We start from the raw sequence: 21,640 nt of genomic DNA on the forward strand, positions 1-21,640 counted from the left end.
AGATGCTTAGCTGTCTGCACTTCTGATGCCTACATTTTCCAGCATTGTTAGACCAGTTGATCAGACTCATGATCATGCATCTCCTTCTAGATATTACTTCAGTATTGTTGAGTAATGGAAATGGTCCACCTACATGACCTTAACTGGTGGCAAATGCAAACTAACACCTTTGGGTCCACTGTGGAAGAGAGCCAGGCTGCCATGCACGTGCTGCAGGTGCTGGCCAGACGTACGGACAAACACTGCCACATTGCCAAGCTGCAGTCACTGCTTAGGAAGTAGCAGCTTCATGAGAATGACGTAAGATCACCAAGTTCTGTAAAGCACTGTAAATTGGATAACTGCTTTGAAATTCAGGGCCTCGAATTTCAGTCAGGGCCTGGGAGCTTCCTGGCCAGAGTGCAGTATTGGTCCAATGTGCTCATATTGACATCAGCTTTGGAGAATACTAAGTCTTGGAAACGCCTCTAATTTCAAAAAGCTTATGACAAAATCCACCCTGTTGAACAGGGCCACATGTGCTAAGTGCACACAACATTACTGACTATTCCTTTCAGTGCACTTTCTGCTGTAGAAAACCAGGAATTTTTATAAACAGGAGTTCTTATCTTCTTTTAAGCAGTTTCTTCCTCATCTCATCATGGCCACTCATTGTGATAAGATTTTCCATTCTTTTTTCTTTCCTTCCGCTCTTTTTGCAAACGTTCTAGTTCAGCTTCATACATCATTTCCTGAATCAGGTACTTTTCTCTCCTCATTCGATCTCTCAGATCTTTTGGAAGATCTGGAATTAAGTAGGAGATCAGATGCTTTATGCAAAAGACAAGGTGCTGTGAACACAGAAAAAGGAATGAAAAATTTAAAACCTCAGGAAGAAAACAAGTATTTCTCATATCTCCTGAAAACCTTCTCTTCCCAATTTGCAGACAGATGCTGTGTTTAAACTGAATCCATTACTAAATTTTAAGAAAACAAACCATGAAGTTTTTTTCCCCACCAGAACTCCAGAATCAGTGGAGTATGGGTCACAGCATAAATTATGAGCAGGTGGGTTCAAATAAGGCCTCAAAACTGTTCTGTGACCTGTGTGTTCAAAGCCTGGATTTTGCTGAAGTGTTTGGGCTTCTGCTGAGCCATGAAGAATAGAAATAATATTCTAGAAAATTATTCTTCTCCACCTTTGCTCTAAATGCTTCTGCTGTGTTATCCAAAGAGGTGCGTTGAAAGCTCAGTTCAGAATTTACACTGTCCTGTGAGCTGGAATGCAATATGTGCACCTGAACATTATGCCATATGCCAGTATGGTGACTATAGTTTCCATATCTGTGTTGAATGCCCTATTGCTATGATTTCAGAGCAGAGGATTGGGTAAGGTGCTTTCTAAAATCATGTGTTCCTTCTTTTGCTTCTTCACAGTGTAAAAGTCATTTGAAACTTCTTGCGCTGCAGAGATACTGAGCTCCTGGATTCTGGTGGGGATATTCAGACACTTGAAAGTAGGCCTTAAGAGCTGCATTTTCTTTTTTGGTAAACATCTCATTCTATTTTTCTACTATTCCAGCTCTCTTTTTCAAAATCAGCATGGGAATACCAGTCATGTGAAGCTGGTATTATCTCCTTTGGTTTGCCTTAAAGACATCTGAGATACTGACAGTAAATACTAATATTATGAACATAGACAAAGATATTGAATCCTTTTAATTGTCATCATCTCTTTGATGCCAATCATTCTGGAGGAATGAAGGGCATTAAAAAAAAAAAACCAACAAAAAAAGCTAGATGTGTAAATACTGTAACTTTAACTATTATTGGTTTTCACTTGCTCAGTTTTAATATTTTCTTCTCATGTTCCTTCACCCCTATTCTCACACAATATTCAGCATATGGCTTCCCAATCTAGATAAGTTACTCAAAAAGTAAATAAAATCTTCATTTTTTTCCCCCTCTTTGCAACTCACTTTTAGAGTTCTCAGTGTTATATTCCCTTTTCTCTAAGAACTTACATGCCTGTGACTGTTCAGAAGACAAAGCTGAGAGTACAAAGCACAATATGAGCAGAAGAAACTAAGACCAAAAATCTCAACAGCTGCCATCACAGACCAGCCCAATGCAAAGCTTCAGAGGGAAATCTGTTTTCTTTTTGGTTTTGTTCTGCCACTTGGATGGCCACTGACCTCAAACACAATAATGAAAGCCAAGCGCGCTGCTAAGACGTGCCAGAACTGCAGCGTGTAACCGTAGGGCACGGGGGAGTGAGGAGGGTCTCGGTAGTCCCTGTACCTGAAAGACAAACACAGGATGGTAGTTAGCAAGCTCTGCACTGCTGCCTGGGTGAAGGCAAGACCAAAACTCACCTTCTCTTGATCATTACATTTTCTGCACCAAAAATGAGCACAGTTCAAACTGTACAGGTTACGCTAATACAGCTTGCTCCTAAGGCTGGGCCTGTGCTAGTGTTTGATTTCAGGTCAGGTGCCTTCTTTTGAAGCAAGTGTCCTGATAACCTCTGCTTATCACACTTTTCTTCATGCAAATGGATTTATTTCTGCTGAAACCTATCAGTAAGTAGGTAACACTCCAGGAGTACTAATGGAAATTGGGTACAAAGGACCGAAGCCAGTGTCTGTCTGAAGAAAACCCCTGAAGCAAATACACTGGATGGTAGGCGTTTTGACTCGGCAGCATCTCCCTTGGCAGCACAACATGTACCTTTCTAGCATCTCCTCAGAACTTGGAGAGGGGTGGGATGCTCTACTCTTTTAAGGGACAATTTATTCTCACTTCAAGGACATTCTAAACCTTTAAATGTCTCCAGCTTTGTCAGCCTGATAGTTCTCCCAAAATCCATATAAAAATGCCCAGTGGATTCCACCCGGCCCTTGATCAATTTGTTGGCCCTCCCTGGTGCAAAACATGACTCACTCTGACTTCAGCAGAGCCAGCATTGCACCTCTTGGTATATCAACAGCATGAGGACCACGTGAGAAAATGGTCTAGTGTCTTTTCTCACTGAGTGTTTCTTGGAAGACTTTAGGTCTCCAAAATTCAGCTGTAGATACCTGTTGGGAAAGTTGGATCCAGGAATACTTCAAGATTGTATTTACAAACCATGAATCTGTTTAAGTCACACTTTCTGGAGTCCATTTTTACTAGCAGTTTATTAATTCTAAAATAGTACTGTGGAAACCTTATTTAGAAGTAGTGTAAAAATTGTTTGCTTCTTAATCTGTTTCCTAGATGGGAGAGAAAACGCACTGCAAAAAAATGTTGAAAATACCGTAGTAAATAATACAGGTTGATCACTAAGTTAGTTTTAAGAAAGTAATGAAAATGCAGATGAATAAAAGAAATAAACAGTTATTTCATCTCTATGATAATCTGTATTTCTCCATGAAGCTTCATCTTCTTCGATTGCAGAGGGTGTTATACAAACTGAAATAAACTGTTTTGACATCTTAATCAGCATCAAATCTCTCAGAAATTGCAGTATTTCTAGAATAAGTTCTTAAAACTGAGATGATCTTTCCCTGTGCAAGTAGCATTCTGACTTCTTAGTCTGGGATGTTTTACAACATCCTAAGCATCCTGAAAAGAGAAAATAAATCTCTGGACCAAGTCCCAGTAGAGTATACTTTTTTTTTTTTTTAAACTCGCTAGGAATCCATTGTTACACATGAACAAATGGGAACAAATGGGGAAACCTTTTATAAACAACCAGAATAGCACAGCACCATCTGTATTCCTGGCAACCAGACGTTAACTGGGATTTTTTTTTCAGACAAACTGCCTTCCTGGTAAAATGTGTACACTATTACACAGTAGAACATAATATTTCCTTACCTCCCTATCAATATCTGCCTTGAAGTGCAACTAAAATGACTGATGTTTTAGCAGAATGCAGGTGGGTAAGAAGCTGATAAACTCAGCTAAAGAAAGATGTTAATTTTCTTTCAGTGGTAGATATACATAACAATTCAGTGTCTCCCAAAGGAATAGATGTATCTTTTGGAGATTTATCACACCAATTTTAATAGTGTTCTGTTTAGGGGATATTGAGGAGACAATTTTTTTTTTTTAATTGTGGGATTCCCATAATCAGATTTATGGAGCAGCAACTTCATACTAGAAGTTGAGGAAGAAAGGAGTTAAAGGAGGAGAAGAGAATGATCAGAATGACAAAAAACAAAAAAAAGCCATTGCAAACAATATGGAATAGAATATTCTCACTGTCGTTCTGCTCCACAGGTGATTTCAGCACTGGAATACTCTTTCTGCCAAATAAGTTGCAACAGTCTTAAATATCAGTTTGTTAAATGAAAGCATTAATGCCACCTCTCCCCCCATTTATTATGCTATACCGCTCAAAATTCTTCCTAGTCATAAAAACATCACAGTATTGCAAATATTGCTGACTTTTGCTGTATCACAGATCTTTGTTGCATCACAGAGTATCTTGTGTTCTTTAGGCACTCATAAAGGGTATTTTAGTTCTTCATAGTGAAAAATACTGGGACTAAGCATATCTGCTAAAGGGCTTCCAGGTCTCATGCTTGTAGTGTGATATGGCAATTAAAAAATGGTAGCTGTATCTGTTAGGTATTTTTGGGACACCATTTAAGACCTTGAGGTTTCTGGCCATTAAAGTCACTGAGGTGCAAATCTGCCATTACAGACTCTTCTCAGACTGCAGTTTCTCCAATCTGTTGTTGAGGACAAAGACATACAGATAACTAACTGCTCATCTTCTTTTGATTCCGCAAGTATATGATTATTACTAATAATTACACCAGTAAGCAACAACATAAACATACTAACAATTCAACAATTCGGAAATGCTGGGTTTGAGGTTTCGAAAAGCCAGCTTATGACAGAGCCTGTTTATGTCTGTCAGGCCTGTGAAACACCTCAGTGTGGCTGCTCCTGTGCAACCTTGACTTCCCTGTGCATGTCCTGTGATGTAATCTCTTCACAGTTGGATCTCACTGGCACCTAAGTAATCAGGTACCTTTACCAGCCCTTTGATACCATATTTATGCATGATGATTGTGTCTGAGTCAAGATATGACACCATAAAAATCCTGCATTAGGAGCACCCACCAGATACCAGCTTCTTGGCTTCTCTTTTACCTGAGGAAGGAATCATGCAGCTAACAGCCAAGTAGTACCAAGAAGAGCATGACCCCGAACAGCACAGTTAAAACTTCCCATTCTTAACTTATAAAAATTAGTTTCAACTCCAGATTTATTATGATGTGTCTCCATTTCAATGTCCTAAAGCAGAAAAGTATGTTGACCAGAAACTTACCTGCAATATTTTAATGGTGAACCAGAGAATTCACTTCCATTTGATGTTGGCTCTGAACGATTTTCAAAGTCAGACACCAGAAATACTGATAAACTGGCATTAACATAGCCAACCATACACCTAGAGGGGACAAAAGGCTGTCAGCAGGATTTTTCCATTAACTGTTGTACCCAGGAGGATGTCCTTTGAGTTTCATAAAATCCAAAATACAATTTTAGTGCTTATTAATATTTGAAAGGGATGTTGAGGCAATACAAAAGAAATGCTAAAGTAGGTCAGATGAACAATAAAAGTGAAGCAATGGTAGATTTCTGTGGGAGAAGGAATGGTGAAGATTTGGACTGGTTACTTTTGAGAAGTCACTTAAATGGTGGCACAGTAGGGGCAGAGAAAATAATGAGGAAGATAATCAAAATATTCCCACTGTTACACTCATGGTACTAGCACAAAGGGAGACTAAATCAGATGGAAAGCTAATACACTTAAAACAGCTTTTTAAAAAATGTCCAGTTAATCAGAGGAACTCCTTTCTGGAAGATCCCAGGATGACTGAGCATTGTGAGAGTGAGGCAAAATTTAGAGAACAGTGAGTGGGAGAAGTTATGTCTGCTGTTGAAGGGCTTTGGGTGTCAATAGAAGGCTCAAGTTTGGTGTTAGTAAAGCTGAGGAGATCTGTCCAAAATGTGTTGTGCTGCTCATGCTGCACTACCCAAACAGTGAGTGTAGGCACACTACTCAGCTTGGTGCAGAGTACAATGCACCAAAAGGATTAGGGGATTTTGGTTTTTCTAAATATGAACTTTACAGTCTTTGAGAAATTATATTCAAACACCATCTGGCTCGGTCTCCATACTGATTAGATTTGGAACGTAATTTAATTCCAGTATTTTTCTAGTATCATTGTGTGTCATATGGATCTAATACTTACAGATGTTTTTTGAAAGAAAAGGGTACTTCTCTATTTTAAGCTATTCAATAACAGATGATCTTCACACCTTAATTTGAGAAAATTCACTATTCCTGTGGATTTTTGAATACCTTCCTGCTTTTGTAACAGTACTTACTAGTAACATTATTCAGAATGCTGATATAAACAGTTGTAATATAGGTTAGGTCCTTCAAAGTATTACTACCTGATGTTTTCAGCTAGAAATTGCTCAAAAAAGCAGCAGAAGTGTGAAAACATTGCACTAGAGGTTTGTGAATAGAAGATGAGCCAAACTGTGATCCAAACTACTTCCCAAATGCAGAATTAGTTTCAAAGCTGCTGAGTCATATTTGAGTCTTAAGAGAAATATTTCTAAAGGTGTTGTTTTTTCAGGCACAGTGGTCATGGGAAAATCCTTCCTTATGGTTTCCTTAGCAATGAGAGTTGCTTACAGTGCCACAATATCCTGTAGATCTTTATAATGGAACAAGCAGAAGCACATACTCAGAAACAACTGGCACCAGACCACCCCTGAAGGGACTTTAAATCTTCATGAGAATAAACACAACATCTTCCCTAGCCCCAGCTACAATGCCCAACTCCTTGCAGGACAGCAAGTTTCAGATCTGCTAATTGAGAGCTGCCACGCCAGATGCCCTTCTTCCATCAGTATGATTAAGTGTATTAACAGCTAAAAGATGTCAAAAAAGCAGCAACAGATGAACTCATTTTCTGCAGCAGGGAGTAAAAAGAAAAAAAAAATCTGCCATATGTCCAATAGCAGAATACAATCTCTCTGTCACTGTCTACTGTTTAGCCTGGGTTTCTTTGAACAGCAGGTTTGCTTGCTAATGGCACTGCTAGAGTATTTGCAAACTGTGTCTGTGTTTGGCTGGATTCAGTGACCTTCCCGGAGCCCAGCAGCTGGGATTTTGCAAGTGGCCATGCAGCAACTATCTCATACTTGCTGGTAGCGTGCACATGCTAATAAAATCTCAGTGTTTAGCAACACCGAAAGAAAATCCACTTAGGCAGAAGGGATTCAGATCACAAATGTCTCCTGGAAGGTTTAATCTAAGAACTCTAGTTTTAGAAGAAAAACAAATTACTTTTCTCTGTAAGTACATCTTGATGTATTAGTTGGAAATTGCTTCCTCTCACTAGACACAACTTTTTTGAGTAATACACGCTGAATATTACATTGGGAAAAAACCCCAGTGTACACATTTCAAATGCTCAAAATTTTTTTTATTGATTAGTATCAGCATTGCTTCAGGAAAAAAATGAGGATTATATCCATGTACTACCAGCTGGGGAAGCACAGCTTGGGCAGCATCCTGTCACACACACTAGATCTCTGAAATAGCTCTGCCATGTTTGCCTTGAATTCACATCATGAATCAGTCACTCAGCAACCCATTCTGTAAATATGCAGAGCATCAGTACCTGGTATCTGTCACCTAGACACAAACAATACATTTGGTTTAGTGGAATCAGAACATTCACAGACAGTTATACTACATCTACTCAAGTAGCAAGTTTTTGTGTGCATCTGTTTCCCCCCATCCCCAAAAAAGCCTTACTTTTGTCCTGCTTCTCCTTGGCCAGCACAAGGTCCATATTTGTAAGCATAAACAAGGCGAGGGATGAAATCCGATGTCACTGCTATAACAAATGCATTTGTGATAACTGAAAGAATTCCAATGCCTTCCAGGATCCCGTACCAGATGCCTGTTCAATAAGGACAGTATGTTTGCTCCAGGAAAAACAAGAACCAAAGTGCCTGAAATACTTCATGATTTGAAGTAGTTTTCCCCACTGCACAAGGTGTTTTTATGTAGTTTTTATCCAAGAGTCACTGAGTAAAAATAAATTTTCTTATTGAACAGTGAATCACACCAAAGGAGGGTTCCACATACCCATTGATTTAATGATGCATCAAACTGCCCTTGAAAATTTTGCTGAATGCAATTTATTTTGAGAAATCACGTCTGAATCAACGTGAAAAAAAAGTATCTTTCCATGCTTCTGTTAATTACGTTATATAAATGGTGTTTTTAGAAATTATATCTGCAGTGTAGGCCATGGCTGTTGTCCAGGCTTGTGCCAAAACCCACAGATTCACACTGTTTGCATTCAAACTTTAATCAGACACAGTTTAGACACATGGTAGAATGTTCTAAGAGCACAAAGCCTAAGCTTCTGCTGTTTCTTGGTGTGGGCTATGGATTTTGGCAATGCAGCTGGTTAGTGAAGTTTCCTATTTACCCCTCTGAAAACACCAGGGATTCAGCATTGGGCAAAATGACTTTGTTTTAGAGCTCTTCCTAAAGGTGTTCTGCTTTTGCATACTGCAAGGATGGAAGAGATTTATCATCAAAATAAGTTCAGAGATCCTTTGAAATAGTGCGTGGCTGGGATTACCTCAGGGTTGTGTGGACCTTGTCTTTAGCAACGGAGGTGTGACTCATTGAGAGCAAGCTGTCTGCTGGGATCCAGACCCACCCTGTCTAACCCTCCAGGGACCTGGTGGGCATGGCCCCTGAGTCACAGGGGAGCTTGGTCTCAGCCAAATATAAAATTGGTAAATATAAAACCTACAGGTGCCTTACAATATGGTGGCCACTTCGACTTGACTTTCCTGTTTCATCTGATCTGTCTGGTTATTATGTTCAAGTTGAGCAGCAGCATGTGTTTGTACAGTGTGTCTGCCACAACAAAGCACCTGCAGAGAGCACTGATCACTTTACACCTTGGCTGTTAAGTCCCCCAGAAAATCATCAAAAGACATTCTCCAATATAGACTATTGATTGCATAAGTAGATTGGCATCAGATACTTGGAGGTTTTTTGAACAATCAAGGGCTGCATTATTAATTGGGAAGATGACAGAAAATACCCTAATCTGCTCTTACTTGAAGTGCTCAAAGCTTTAACAAATAACACATATATATAACAAGCACCATACAAAGAGCTCACCTATATCTTTGGCTCTTGAAGCTAAAGGTCTTCTCCACTGAGTAACAAATTTGTAAGCATCAAGCCGAATTTCAATAATATTGTTTAGTAAGGCCAGAAGTGGTGCCAGTGGAAAAGCTGCCACAAAAATGGTTGTGAACCCAAACTGAAGAACTGGGGGAAAAAAGGAAATATCACAATATAATTGTTAGGATCTAATCCCGAGGTCCAAGATACCAAACAGTGTATGCAAATGTATGTACAAAGTATAGAGACACTTCTTATTATGTCATACTATATAATGGTCTAGTGGCAGTTGTACAGAAAGTCCTTGCCAAAAATTAGAAGAAAGAATGAAAAGAGCAAATGCACATCTAACCCTGGAACGGACAGCACCATCTAAATTTTGTAATTTGGAATGAAGTTCAGAAGTGGACAAACTGTGCTTTTAGAAAGGAACATTTTTATTCCATCTTCAACTAGGATCTCTCAATACTTGCAAAGATTAGGAATTAATACATTCCTTTTAATAGTTCAGATGGGAAGAAGTTTGAAATTCTGCTTAAGTTTCTAGAGGCAGGTTTTCAGATTATCAGATTTCACATTAATTTGAAAAGAGCTGTGTGAGGGAGAAAAGAAAAAAACAATCCTGACGTATGCAGTTCAGTCACATAGGGCAAAAGTTCATGTTTTTTTAGTATTTTTTTGAGCAGTTATTCTCCTCTCTCCATAGGATAGAGCAAGTGCCTTTTGGAAGTAAGTTACTTTGTAAGTATGAGGCAGTAAATGAGGGAGGATTTTAAATATAAACAAGCATGCAGGTCTGTACCATGCACTTCAAAGTGAAAGCACTAGGCACCTTTCTTTAGAAAATAACAGCAAAGTTCTTCAGAAATATATGCAGATAAAAAGCTGGGCTCTGGCTTGGAAAAACAAACCAGAATGGGAAGTATTACATAGATGGGAGGTTAGCAAACCATCAGCCGTGTGCTTAACTACATTAGTATGATTCTTAAAAACTTACTCCTGTTCCTCACCTGACCTGTGAGAATGAAAACCTTTTTGCACCCTCCTTAGCTTCATATAGTGATAATTAAAAGAATTCACAAGCCCACATCAACAAAAAGGCAACAACATTAAAGTCTAGCAAAAGAGAGAGTGAAGGTTAGAGCCGTACTCATTTCTAGGTATTCATCAAAGAGTCCATAAGCATTCATAGGCTGCAGATTATAGTCCTTTTCCCACTGTGGGAAGCTTGTTTTTCCCTGTGTGCCATACTCTTGCCGTAGTTTTCTTCTGGTCCACCAGTTTTGAATTAGCCTACATTTTAAATTAAATTAAAGAAAAAAAGTAAAGGATATTAATGGCTATATACCACAAAACTGGAAGAGTTAAGTGGGCACAACATATCTTGCAAAATTCATTTCCCAATGTACAAGAAAATAGAGCATTAGTAATACATGTGGCTGATGACATAGCATAATAAGTATGAAAACAGATACAGCTGATGAGCTGTAATCCCAGCCTAGATTTGTTAAAATGGTAAGAGGATTTTGACATATTTTCATTATTTATTTACTTCTTTTTCTCTGCACAGAATGCCAAATCACTTCAGGGCCTGTTTATATGGCAGAATGCAATGCTGTATGGAGATAGCTGAGCTCAGTAAATACGAGTGCTAATGCTGCTTGACTCTTTCCTCTGTGTGTGACCTGGCATCTCTGCATGGCTCTACAGTGTGCAGGGTAGCAGTCTCTGGGCAATCCTGGAAGGGAAAAGGCAAGCCTGAATGGTGTCTGCAGGCAAACATTCAGAGGAGAAAGAGTCAGAAAGAGGTGTCTGAACTACAGAAAATACATAGTGGCTGAGAGATGGATGGCTGACACATGAGCTACCTCCATCTCAAGAAATGGGGGACCTGTACTGGACATCAGGGGAACATACTGTTCCCAAAGAAGTGCATGTGTAAGACCACTGCAAAAGGCAGTGAGCCAAAAGTGAAATGAATTCTCATATCTGAAATAAACACCTTTTCAGGGAGTTGCACTGGTTTGGCCAACAAAGGACACTAGTTAAGAGTTAGTATAGAGAGCAAAAGAAACCCAAGCCACAATGACAGAGATTTTCTCTGAAATTGTGGTTGGCCACTTTGTCTCAGTAAGAAAAAACATTATAGTTCATCCAAATAATACAGTCCTTTTCCTGACAATGTTTCACTTCTTGCTCTCACAGGGCCCTGGTCTGGTCCATGAATGGTGCAAAGTGATAGCAAATAGTAATTGGGTTTGGACAGCTGCTTGTTTTCTTGAATCTTAGAGATTATTTTTTCATTTACATAATTTATCAGAAAGGTTACAGCTTTTCCTGTCTTCCTTAAAGAAGTGTATGTGCAATTGAGTGCAGTTCAGCTGAATTCAGCTACAGATTGCAGGGTTGCCCCCAAGTCCTCTGGCCATTCACATTGTGTTGGCTGCCATCAAGCTCTTAGCAGAAAAGTGTGTTTCATACAAAAAGGAAATGCACCTGCTTGCAGCATTTCAGGGCTAGAAGGTGGACTGAAGGGTCTGGAGACTAAACACCTCTCTCATCAGAATAAGTTAAAGAATTTCACAGTGTTGTGACTGTGTCTTTTATCTTGTGATTTTCCTTGTGACTCTGAAGATTCACTTCACCTGAAGCAGTTTATTCCTATTAAATCACTTGTTCTTAAACAGTCTCCTCCTATCTCTATCAATCACCTTCTTTTATTTCTTTTCTGTGCTCTTTGTTAAGTTTCAAAATCTGTATTAATAGAAAGCAGAGAGTTCTAATGACAATTGACAAAAGAGGTAGGGAATGGAAAGAGAAGGATCAGTACTGCTGCTCCTGTTCCCTCCTGCCCATCCCAACTAATCCTTGCAGCCCTAACATCTGCAAAATACTGGCAAGGAGTGCTGGGCCCAGTAAAGATGGAGAAATAGCAAAGCCCCCTGAACTTTGCAAGGGCAAACTTTCTGACAGTGTCAGCTCTCAGATTTTCACACTTGCTAATTTCCCTTGATGACCATCCACACTGTCTCTAGCATCAACTACACAGATCATATTAAACTTCTGTTAATCATATTAAACATGCTCATTAAATACTAATCAATAAGGAATGAACCAACATGAAATGAATAATTGCAGCTGTTTTAGCTTGGGCACAGGTTCATGTTACCTTGAAGATCACAAGGGAACTTGTCACATACCAGTCAGTACATTTTTCTATCTTTTAGAGTGCATGTCCCAGTAGTGCATTTTTTCCAGCTCATACCTGCTCTTTCAGGCATCTTTCATCACCCAACAAGAAATACAATTTAGAACTTACTAGTATAGCTAAGAAATGATACATATAATATTTTTCATGTAAGCAACGCAGTGATGCCACAGTTATTTTTAAGGACTTTTAGAACACAATACAATTTAACAAAATCAAGTACTTCCCCTGTATTACTTATTTGTTAATATTTGTATTACACTTTCACTTCTGCAAACTGTGTCCAATGTGGAAAAAACCACAAACATCATCTATATATCTGGAGTTCTGTATCCTGGCGGGGAGTGGGGGGCGAGGGTGGATTTTCTGTTGTAATGACTACAGCATCTTGCTTTTATTAGGGTCTTATTAAGGCTATGTGGAAAGCATAAACTTAGTATTCTGTGACCTACAGAAGCATAGGTATTGTATTTACTTACGGATATCCCAACTCCATAAAATTATTCCATGTCTGCTTTAACACCATTATAATACCCATTTGCATACAGAGATCAATAAGACATCCACTAGGGTGGCACTACAGAAAAAAATAAAGAAACAAAAAGTTAAACAGGAATTATACTGAGTTTTAAAGCATTTCTTGAAGGCTATAAATGATACTGAATCATTTAATAAATAGAAATAAAATACATTCTCCTTGCTTTTTAAAGAAGCATAAACTCATGGGAACAGATGACACTATATCATCATACTGTCATAATTTTAAGCTTATCACCTAATTCTCTGCAGAGGTCAGAGTCAGCTGAAACCAATGCAGTTTTCACATTAGTACTTCTAATGTGCTGTGCAATTGTGGGCAGGGCAGAGGCAAAGGCCACCAAGTTTTTCCATTGATTTCCATAGTTTTTGGAGAAGGTGACTGCATCAAGTCAAAGAATAAAGAGAAAATTCTGCCTGGCTCCACATAAATGAAACAGTTTATGCCTAGAAGATAGATCTAGAACTATTAACTGAGTACTGTTTAACATCTGGCATGGGGTTTTTTTGTGGTTGTTGGGGTTTTTTTTTGTGTGTGTGTTTGGTGTTGTGGTTTTTTGTTTGTTTTTGTTTGTTTGTTTGTTACTTCTATGTCATTATTCCTCAATCATCATCCTCCCGTTTTTCAGGAATCGGTCACAGGAGTGAATATAACCTCAGAGAGGCAGGTGCAGTGTTAATGAAATAGCAGCAGTGTTACAACCATAACATCAATAATATGTAAACTGTGGTCTGAGCATGTCCATGTCCATAGTAACACTGGACTAGTGTTACTAATTGTCTCAGACTTGGTTAAATTCAACAGGTAAAGAGAGGGGTATCTGAAGCAGGGTATGGTATTCTAAAGCAGGTTAGTTCTAATAAGACCTAGCACAGATACAGTCAATAAAGTCAAGACTTTTTTTTATTAGATTTTTTTATTATTAGACCCTTTTTTTCTCTGAGAAAAGCAAAACAGGGACTACTAAGAGTAACTTCCACCAGCAACTGACCCAACCTGTAACACCTCATTGTTGCACTTCCCTCTCAAACTTGGTTCTCTTTTCCTTCCATCTCTGCTCCTGCAGGGAGATGTACTTTCCCTGTTCTCTGATCCCTCTGAGGAATGAATCAGCCCACTGAATCATCAGAAGACTAATTCAGCCAGAAAAAGGAAGTTTACTGCTGATACAAGGAGCTGAATAGGCTCCTCACAGGACTGGACAAGTGAGAGCCAATGCTGAAGAAGGAGCAAACCTCAAGGGGAGGACTCAAAGGAAGAGCAGAACTGTTTTCCTTTGACCACAGCAAGATCAGATCAGCCCTAGCCTGATTTTGGAGGGATATTAGGCAAAATTCTGTCTGCCCATTTATCAAGTATTCTTTCCTTGAATTAACAGAATGCTCTACAAAATTAAGATGGTTTTATTAAAATTCAAAATTTTTGTTTGTTTGTTTTTCTAATATTTGAGTGGCCTTTATTAACCAAAATATTTATGTATCCAGAAGTGTTTGAAAATTCAAGTTGGCAGGCATTTTCCACTTACCATTTGTCATTTATCTGCAAAGTTGTTTCAATTATTCATCTGTGAAGCAGGAAAGAAACCATGGGATTTCAGTGTGCACATAGCAGCACTGAAAAGTAAATGACTGGTCCAGAAACTGCTGCTGTTCACCTCCAATAACTGTCAAATGGGCTTTGAATTCCGAATGTATTTATTAAAAAAAGTAAATAAAATGGGATTGGTCCTTGATTAATTTTCAAAACCAAACTCTCATTGCTTTTCATAGTAATTTAATTTTAAATACATGGGGCATTATGCCAGTAGCTTGTTTGGGAAATTTGTTTTGGTCAAATTTCACACACATTTTATGTGTCTGGATTTTTAATTCATTACTTTATTATTTTAGCTCTCTGGTCCACAAGGCTAGAAGAGCTGAGAAGAAAGGATTTTTTTTGGAAGCAAAAAGTTGTCAGATTTGTATTTGACTTTGATTCATTCCAAGGATCAAATATTTCCAATGTAAATATGTGAGTAATCTTTAAACCATCTGATACCACTGTTTGAATGTGATGCGAACACTAGAACTGCTAGCTTTGAAAAGAGAATATATTTATCAATATGTAGATGCTTTTGGTAGCAGATGATAGCGTGGAGTTAGACAGCAACTGAAAACCCAATAACACACTCAAAAACGCCTAGGCAGATTTATGTGTCTGCCTCTGCTTGCATTCATGGCATCTGTGGGCAGCAGATAAATCAGCGTGCAGTTATCAAACACTCACCTCTTCCAGCCTCCACCGGTTTATCAGCCTTAAGTAGGCACCAGGGTGTCCTGTAAATCTTTAACACAGGAATATATATCAACTAGGTTGTGTAAGCAGTCTGTTCACAGTAGTAAAGGAAAGCTCACACTCTTATTTTAATCTGGTGTAATCTTAATGTGGTTGGTATAGCTATAAAAGATGTTATGCTGTAAAAAGTTTTATGGGTATTCCTGGAATAATGCCCATGAAGGACTACGGATATTTTTACTTTCAGTTTTATTTCAATACCAATACTCTGCTGTTGCATATTCAACATATGCAGAGCAGAGAGAAAAATCTGAAACTGCTCATGTCAGTTTGGAAAATGCCTTTCAACTGCCAGTCAATGTCCTTACACGATAAAATGCTCTGTGATGCCTGTGTTCCTTTGAAATCAGTAAAAATTTTAGTTTTCATTAAAACCATAATTTTTTAACTATTCTCCCACATTTTCCCTCAAAATTATTCGTATATGCAAATAATCCATACTAATGGATTCTTCTATTCAAACCTTCTCTACTAAAAAGGTCTTTTTTAGGAGACTAACAGAAAGAGGCATACAAATATATAGATAGATACATAGATACACAAAAATACATGTATATAAAATATACAATAAACATATATATAATAAATATATATGTGGAAACCCCCCCAAATGATAGCTCATAACTCACTCTTAACAGTTCAGATCATGCAATTGGAGCAGATCCCTTCCAACTGAGCTATCCTATCCTATCCTATCCTATCCTATCCTATCCTATCCTATCCTATCCTATCCTATCCTATCCTGTCCTGTCCTGTCCTGTCCTATCCTATGCTATCCATCATCATCTTTTATTTATCTGTACAAATAACACACATAGAGACAGAGGGAAATGACCTGCAACAATAGTACTGGGAGATGCATCTGTTTCCAATAGTGAATTTGTTAAGTTAATATTGAGACCTTGTGGTGACAGGAAATGAAAACTGCATCTGTTTCTGGGCTTTTTAAAGGAGTATAAGACTGCAATCTGTTCTGCTTTGCTAGCATGGAATTTGCATTTTGACATGTGTGATAATATGGCCCATTTTGTTTCATTACAATTTTACTTCTTCTCTCTACTTCATTTTGCACATGCATATGAGTGTGCAGTGTACAGACATCAATCCTACCTTCCAAGGAAGAATGCTATATAAAAGGTAGAGCTGTTCAGATTGACAAACTGAAAAAGAAACATTTTCAGAGTGAAGCTGTTCTCCCACTCCGATTCGGTGCGAGGCTGCTCTGTGAAGAAAATTATCAGAGTTTAAGAGGCTTATTCAGATTATCAATTTCCCTTGGCACAAAGGCTGCACACACCTGTAAGAGCTGGCAATGTATTTGTAAATTAGCCTGCTGTTTTCAAAATATACCCTGGCAGAAGAAATTGTATCCAGAAGCAGCACTCAGCAAATGAGCTTGTAGAGACTTGGAAATCTATTCAGGTGTCTGTGTATGTATGTGCCCATAGGACTGTAAGAAAGTGGTTGAGGTAATGCATATATTAAACATCCCACCTGTATTTAAGTGGTCTTTACAGACTTGGGCTCTTCTCTTATTTCCTTTTCTGTATTCTACCATAATGACATTGCCACTCTGCCAAAGCAATTTAAGTGCCTTTTTCTTAGAGATGCCACATTGAACTGAAGGAAATCCTCCTGGTAATTCTGTTTCATGGATTTGTCCACATGTATCAGTGGAGTGCCACTGCATGACTCCCCTTACTTATCCCAGGGAACTCATCCCAGAAAATCAAGAAAAAATATTTTGCAGTGGATGGGCTAAGGCAAACAGGAAAGGGGATGACATATTCTTGTCTTTGGGTATTGTTCCTGTATTCTCCATCCCAAGAAATATCAAGACAGAAGTTAACAAAACAATGTCAAAATCAATACGCCAGTACCATATTCTGGAATTCCTTTCCAGCTGGCAGGGGCTTGTTGTCAGCTGTGGACACGAGTAACCAGAAAAGTGAAGCTATCAATGGTGATTCTGAGTATCATAATGATAGTACTCATATACTGCTTCTAAAGCAGCCTCCAGTAAAGTACTGTAAGTACAGAAAAAGCAATAAACTTGGTTCACTTAGAGCTGCTCTTTCATTAGGTGCCAGTCTGCAGGAAGAACAAGTTTGACTACAACAAGGCTGCTGCGGCTAAAGCTTTGCTCGCACGCCCGTCAGTGACAATGGTGATGCTTTGGAGGGGCACAGATATGAGTTCTGAAGAAGATAATGTAAAAGCTGAAGAAGGGCATCCTCAATATCCTCAGTGTAGTTTTGCTGCCAATTCTACTTTGAGCTTATTACACCGATAAAGATAATTCAGATCAAATCAGTTCCTTAGGCCATCAGAATAAAAATCACAAAACTGTCTGAATAGGATCAAGAAAACTTGACCCGCTGAATCTTTATACAAGTGTGTTCTGCAAAAAGCAAACCTACCTTGATGACAACCTAACAGAAAATAATCAAGCTTCAAGGTCTCTAGAATATCTTACTTTCCCCAGGCTGTCAGGACATAGCTTACAGAATTCACAAACTTGAAAGTCATATTTCAACTGCAGCTAGCATATACATTCTCCATAGATATAGGATAGCAAAAATATTTTAAAACTACATCATACAAATGAGGATTCTCAGTTTACTAAGAAACAAAAGAACAAAATTCTATTGTACACAGATATGTTTTTAACACATTATCAATGACTTCTGTGATGTAGAAAAGCCCTGAGAGTAGCTAAAATCAGTTGTTTCCTTTGAGCATTAAAACATAAAAATCTATCCATTTGGTCCAAAAAAATTTACTGAACATCATCAATGCATACAGGTTTCCAGAAGCTCAAAATAATCTTCTCAAACCACTTGTATATGTGCAATAATTTAGTTTGCTTATACAGGCCTTCAGCCATAGTCTCATTTCAGGCTTCTTGACACTGAGGAGCCTTAGGCAATTGCCACCAGCTATGGCAATCTTCCAAATATATAAGGATTTCCACAGATCCTGTCTGAGCCATGGATATATGAATGATAGCCTATTGCTACCCCATTGACAGTGGATGCTCTCCTTAGAAAACAGGTTAACTTGCTCTAGCATAAAGACTGCCTTTGTGAGTGAGCTGAAAGGATTCCTGAAATTAAGAACATCATATAGTTCAGGTGTAGGTAGAGTTGATGATTCACCTAGTCATTTTTGCTCCTTACTGCCCTTCTTAAAGACAAATGTTTGATAGTCAATCAGCACCTTAGTTTCAAGCTATGAATTTGTTTTCCAGAAGTGACTCTCGTTTCCATGTTTACAAACCTGGAGGTTGTGAGTGCTAAGTCTATCTGAAAACTCATGCCTTTTCCTCCAAGGTAAAAATTTTATGTTTCTTTATAGTAAACAATTTGTTTACATTCTTAGATGGTAGGGGGTTGAAGCAAGAACAAAGGTGGATTATTGTTGTCATCACTGGTTGAATGGCATAGTATTTTAGTTTATATACTTTCTTATTAGAAATTTAAGAAAAACATTCATTCCTATGGATTGCAAATTAGTTTGAATTTTTCATATTTGTGCAGACATTTTGAATTTTATTATGGTGTATGGACCAATAAATCAGTACAATGTTATTCAATTTTATATTTAATATTACTTACCTAAATTAGTCAGGAAAAGAGCAACCTTTTCATACAGCTGTAACAGAGAAGAAACAGCCTCTTAGTTACATGGCTGGCTCAAAAACATAGAACTGCTTTCTAGGGAGAGAATATGTTAAATCTGACATGCAGATGATTCTGTGATGTTCTGATAATGGCAATAAAACCACATCGTAATATAGCAATGATATAATCAAACAAGGAAAAGTAAAGATTTTATATATCTAATGCTCATCCATAATATATGGAGAAGAAATGCTGTTATTGCCCTTATTTTACATACAAAGTGAAAAAGGGTGAGAGAACTTTTCCAAAAAGAAAAGCAGAAACACTAGCACAACTGAAATTTTTGTTTTAGTTACTTATGGAACATTCACCTCACAAGCAAAAAATCACCCTAGAAGAGCATGCTATGCTATGTTGGATATATTGATTATTTAGGGCTTGTTGGTTTTGTTTGGCCTTTGGTGCTGAAAGGAAAGACACAGGAGGGACAAGAATAATTCAGAGAAAATCTTTAGTAATCCCCACCACAAGAGACATTTCTTATTCTGAGACAGTATCATTTTTCTAAATCCTAAGTGGTACTTTCTGCACTTTCAGGTACCATGCTCTCAAACTCTCCAGGAGAGTCTAAACTTCAAAGATTTCAAAACTAACTTGGAGAGTTTTCACAACCAGTATTTGCAAGGGAGTTTTGAACCTATTAACTACAGGACCAACACCATTAGTATTAGAGTAAATTAATGCAGTGATTTCCATTTGCTTTTAATGAGTCTGAAACCATTCCTACAAATTGCTAAATGTCCTTAACTCTCACTGATGCCTACAGGAATACAAAGCTTCTCATATTTCAGGCTCAAGTATTTACTCACTCCTACAGTGCATATCAGCAATGTTTCTTTTTATTTGCAGTTATCCTTAGAATCTCTTGCTTAAATTGAGTTATGTATTGTTTACAGATCAACTTGCCTGCTTAAGAACTGAAGTCATCCTGAAATCTCTCATCCATGGTAACAACCACTTCATGCTTAGAATAGCTTTCCACTGCCTTTGGAATAAATAGTTTTGTTTCAAGTTATAAAAAAGGTAGTTTCTTCTGGGTTTAAAAGCATCTCTTAAGGGCAACTGTAAATATGCTAAATGTCTGGGTCATTTATATCCTGATCCCAGCAGGAAGTGTGGTTTTTTTACAAATGTTCACTGCTGTACAGAAGGGTTTATCAAAACTTCAATTTAATGCTATTCCATTTGGAACAGTAAGGCTATGTTAGAGATCCTGTTAACAATGTTTGGATCTAATTATCTGCTACTGTAGTTTATCACTACTACCCTCAAGAGGCCCTGTTCAGGATCATATTCTGTTCTCTGTATTTTCCATGGGCAATATTACTGGAATTAACAGTTTTACATACCCTGGGTAAAGCTAGTGATTGTCTTCGGGTCAGGCTGGAAGATTATCTGGGAGACATTATGCTTGAGGGTCATTTTGTTTCGTTGTGATGGATGTGTCAGAATAGGTACTTAATGCTCAGAAAGTCTGGTCTGGAATTGTGGTCTAGACCTTCCCCCTGATGCTTTGAGAGGCTATCAACTTGTATCAGAATCATCGCTGGTTTTCAAGGCTTCTAGCAGTGAATTCTCTACTGCTATGCACATCTTGGTCCCTTCCGATTTTATTACTGTGTCTCTTCTTGCTCTTCTGACACTTTCTTGAGTCACAGTTCATGCAGACTTCAACTACCTGAGTTGCTTCTGGGGATTTTTCTTCTCCCAAAAGAAATTCCACCATTGTCCTTCAGTAAACTACATTAATCCATCATGGGAAGCAAGGGATTCTGTTACTTAAACCTTCCTTTGAAAAACTCCTGCAGTTTCTTATTTTGTGGATCTTTTTCTTCCATGAGCTATATCCAGGTCTAAGGATGTGGTGTTAATTGAGTGGTGAGGAGTATGAGGCTTAAGAATCCATCTTTGCAGTTCTCCACTTATTTGATTATTTTAGGAAATAAAACAAAGTTTCTCAAAAGGCACCTTCAAGCAATCTTACATTATTTAAAAGATAACTCTCCGCACTGTAAAACTCTTTGAGAATGAAAAAATTTCAAGTGTTCAGTGTTTCTTTGTTGCTGCTTCACTGCATATACGACTTACACTGAGAGCTTGAAGATGGATGTTGTACTGGCATAGGTATTATATAGTTTTCATTTTTTTTTTCTTTTATGCTTATTGTGTGCTCTAGGTGGAGTAAAGAAATCCCCGAAAAGCTGGAGGAAAAAAAAACCCAATAAAATAAAAATAACATAAAAGAAGAGAGCCCTCAGTAAAATTGCAGACAGAAAATCAGCTTCTTCCTTTCTGCCCTTTCTCAGCCCATAGTCCCACCTAAGAGAAAACATAGGATAAACAACAGTTCCAGATAGACTGTCTTGGTCACCAATCCAGTCTTGCGTATGTCAAAGGAAGGAGCAAAGTCCTGCAGCAAAGACTTTTGGAATTTCCTGCTATATAAAAAAGGACCCATCAAAAATAATTTTTGGAAATGCTTGGATATTGCATAGGAAAGAAAGAAGTCTCCAAGCCAGCCTTGGAAATGAGCAGACCTGAAATAACATCTCACCTTTTCCTAGGAAGTAAATCAGCATATCTCCTGGAGTGAAGCCTAACAAGCTGCTTGCAGAAGATGCTTGCTATCGAGCAGATAGAGATGCTCTACCCTGGTTCCA

The 21,640-nt window shown here is 38.1% G+C and overlaps 1 protein-coding gene across 1 annotated transcript in view; it reads right to left on the bottom strand.

Moving 5' to 3' along the window:
- Positions 1–638: 638 nt before the first annotated feature.
- Positions 639–21,640, bottom strand: part of ANO4 (anoctamin 4) — a 116,737-nt gene continuing 95,735 nt past the window's right edge. Inside the window, exons 18-27 of the mRNA XM_063396232.1 lie at positions 18,915–18,951; positions 16,408–16,519; positions 15,229–15,286; positions 12,905–13,002; positions 10,368–10,510; positions 9,212–9,364; positions 7,817–7,964; positions 5,306–5,425; positions 2,175–2,280; positions 639–830 (exon numbers count right to left, since the gene is read on the bottom strand). Of these exons, the coding sequence (XP_063252302.1) occupies positions 639–830; positions 2,175–2,280; positions 5,306–5,425; positions 7,817–7,964; positions 9,212–9,364; positions 10,368–10,510; positions 12,905–13,002; positions 15,229–15,286; positions 16,408–16,519; positions 18,915–18,951 (1,167 nt within the window). The remainder of the gene's footprint in view (positions 831–2,174; positions 2,281–5,305; positions 5,426–7,816; positions 7,965–9,211; positions 9,365–10,367; positions 10,511–12,904; positions 13,003–15,228; positions 15,287–16,407; positions 16,520–18,914; positions 18,952–21,640) is intronic.

Source organism: Prinia subflava, chromosome 4 (genome assembly GCF_021018805.1).
Source record: "Prinia subflava isolate CZ2003 ecotype Zambia chromosome 4, Cam_Psub_1.2, whole genome shotgun sequence".
Classification (NCBI taxonomy): Eukaryota; Metazoa; Chordata; class Aves; order Passeriformes; family Cisticolidae; genus Prinia; species Prinia subflava.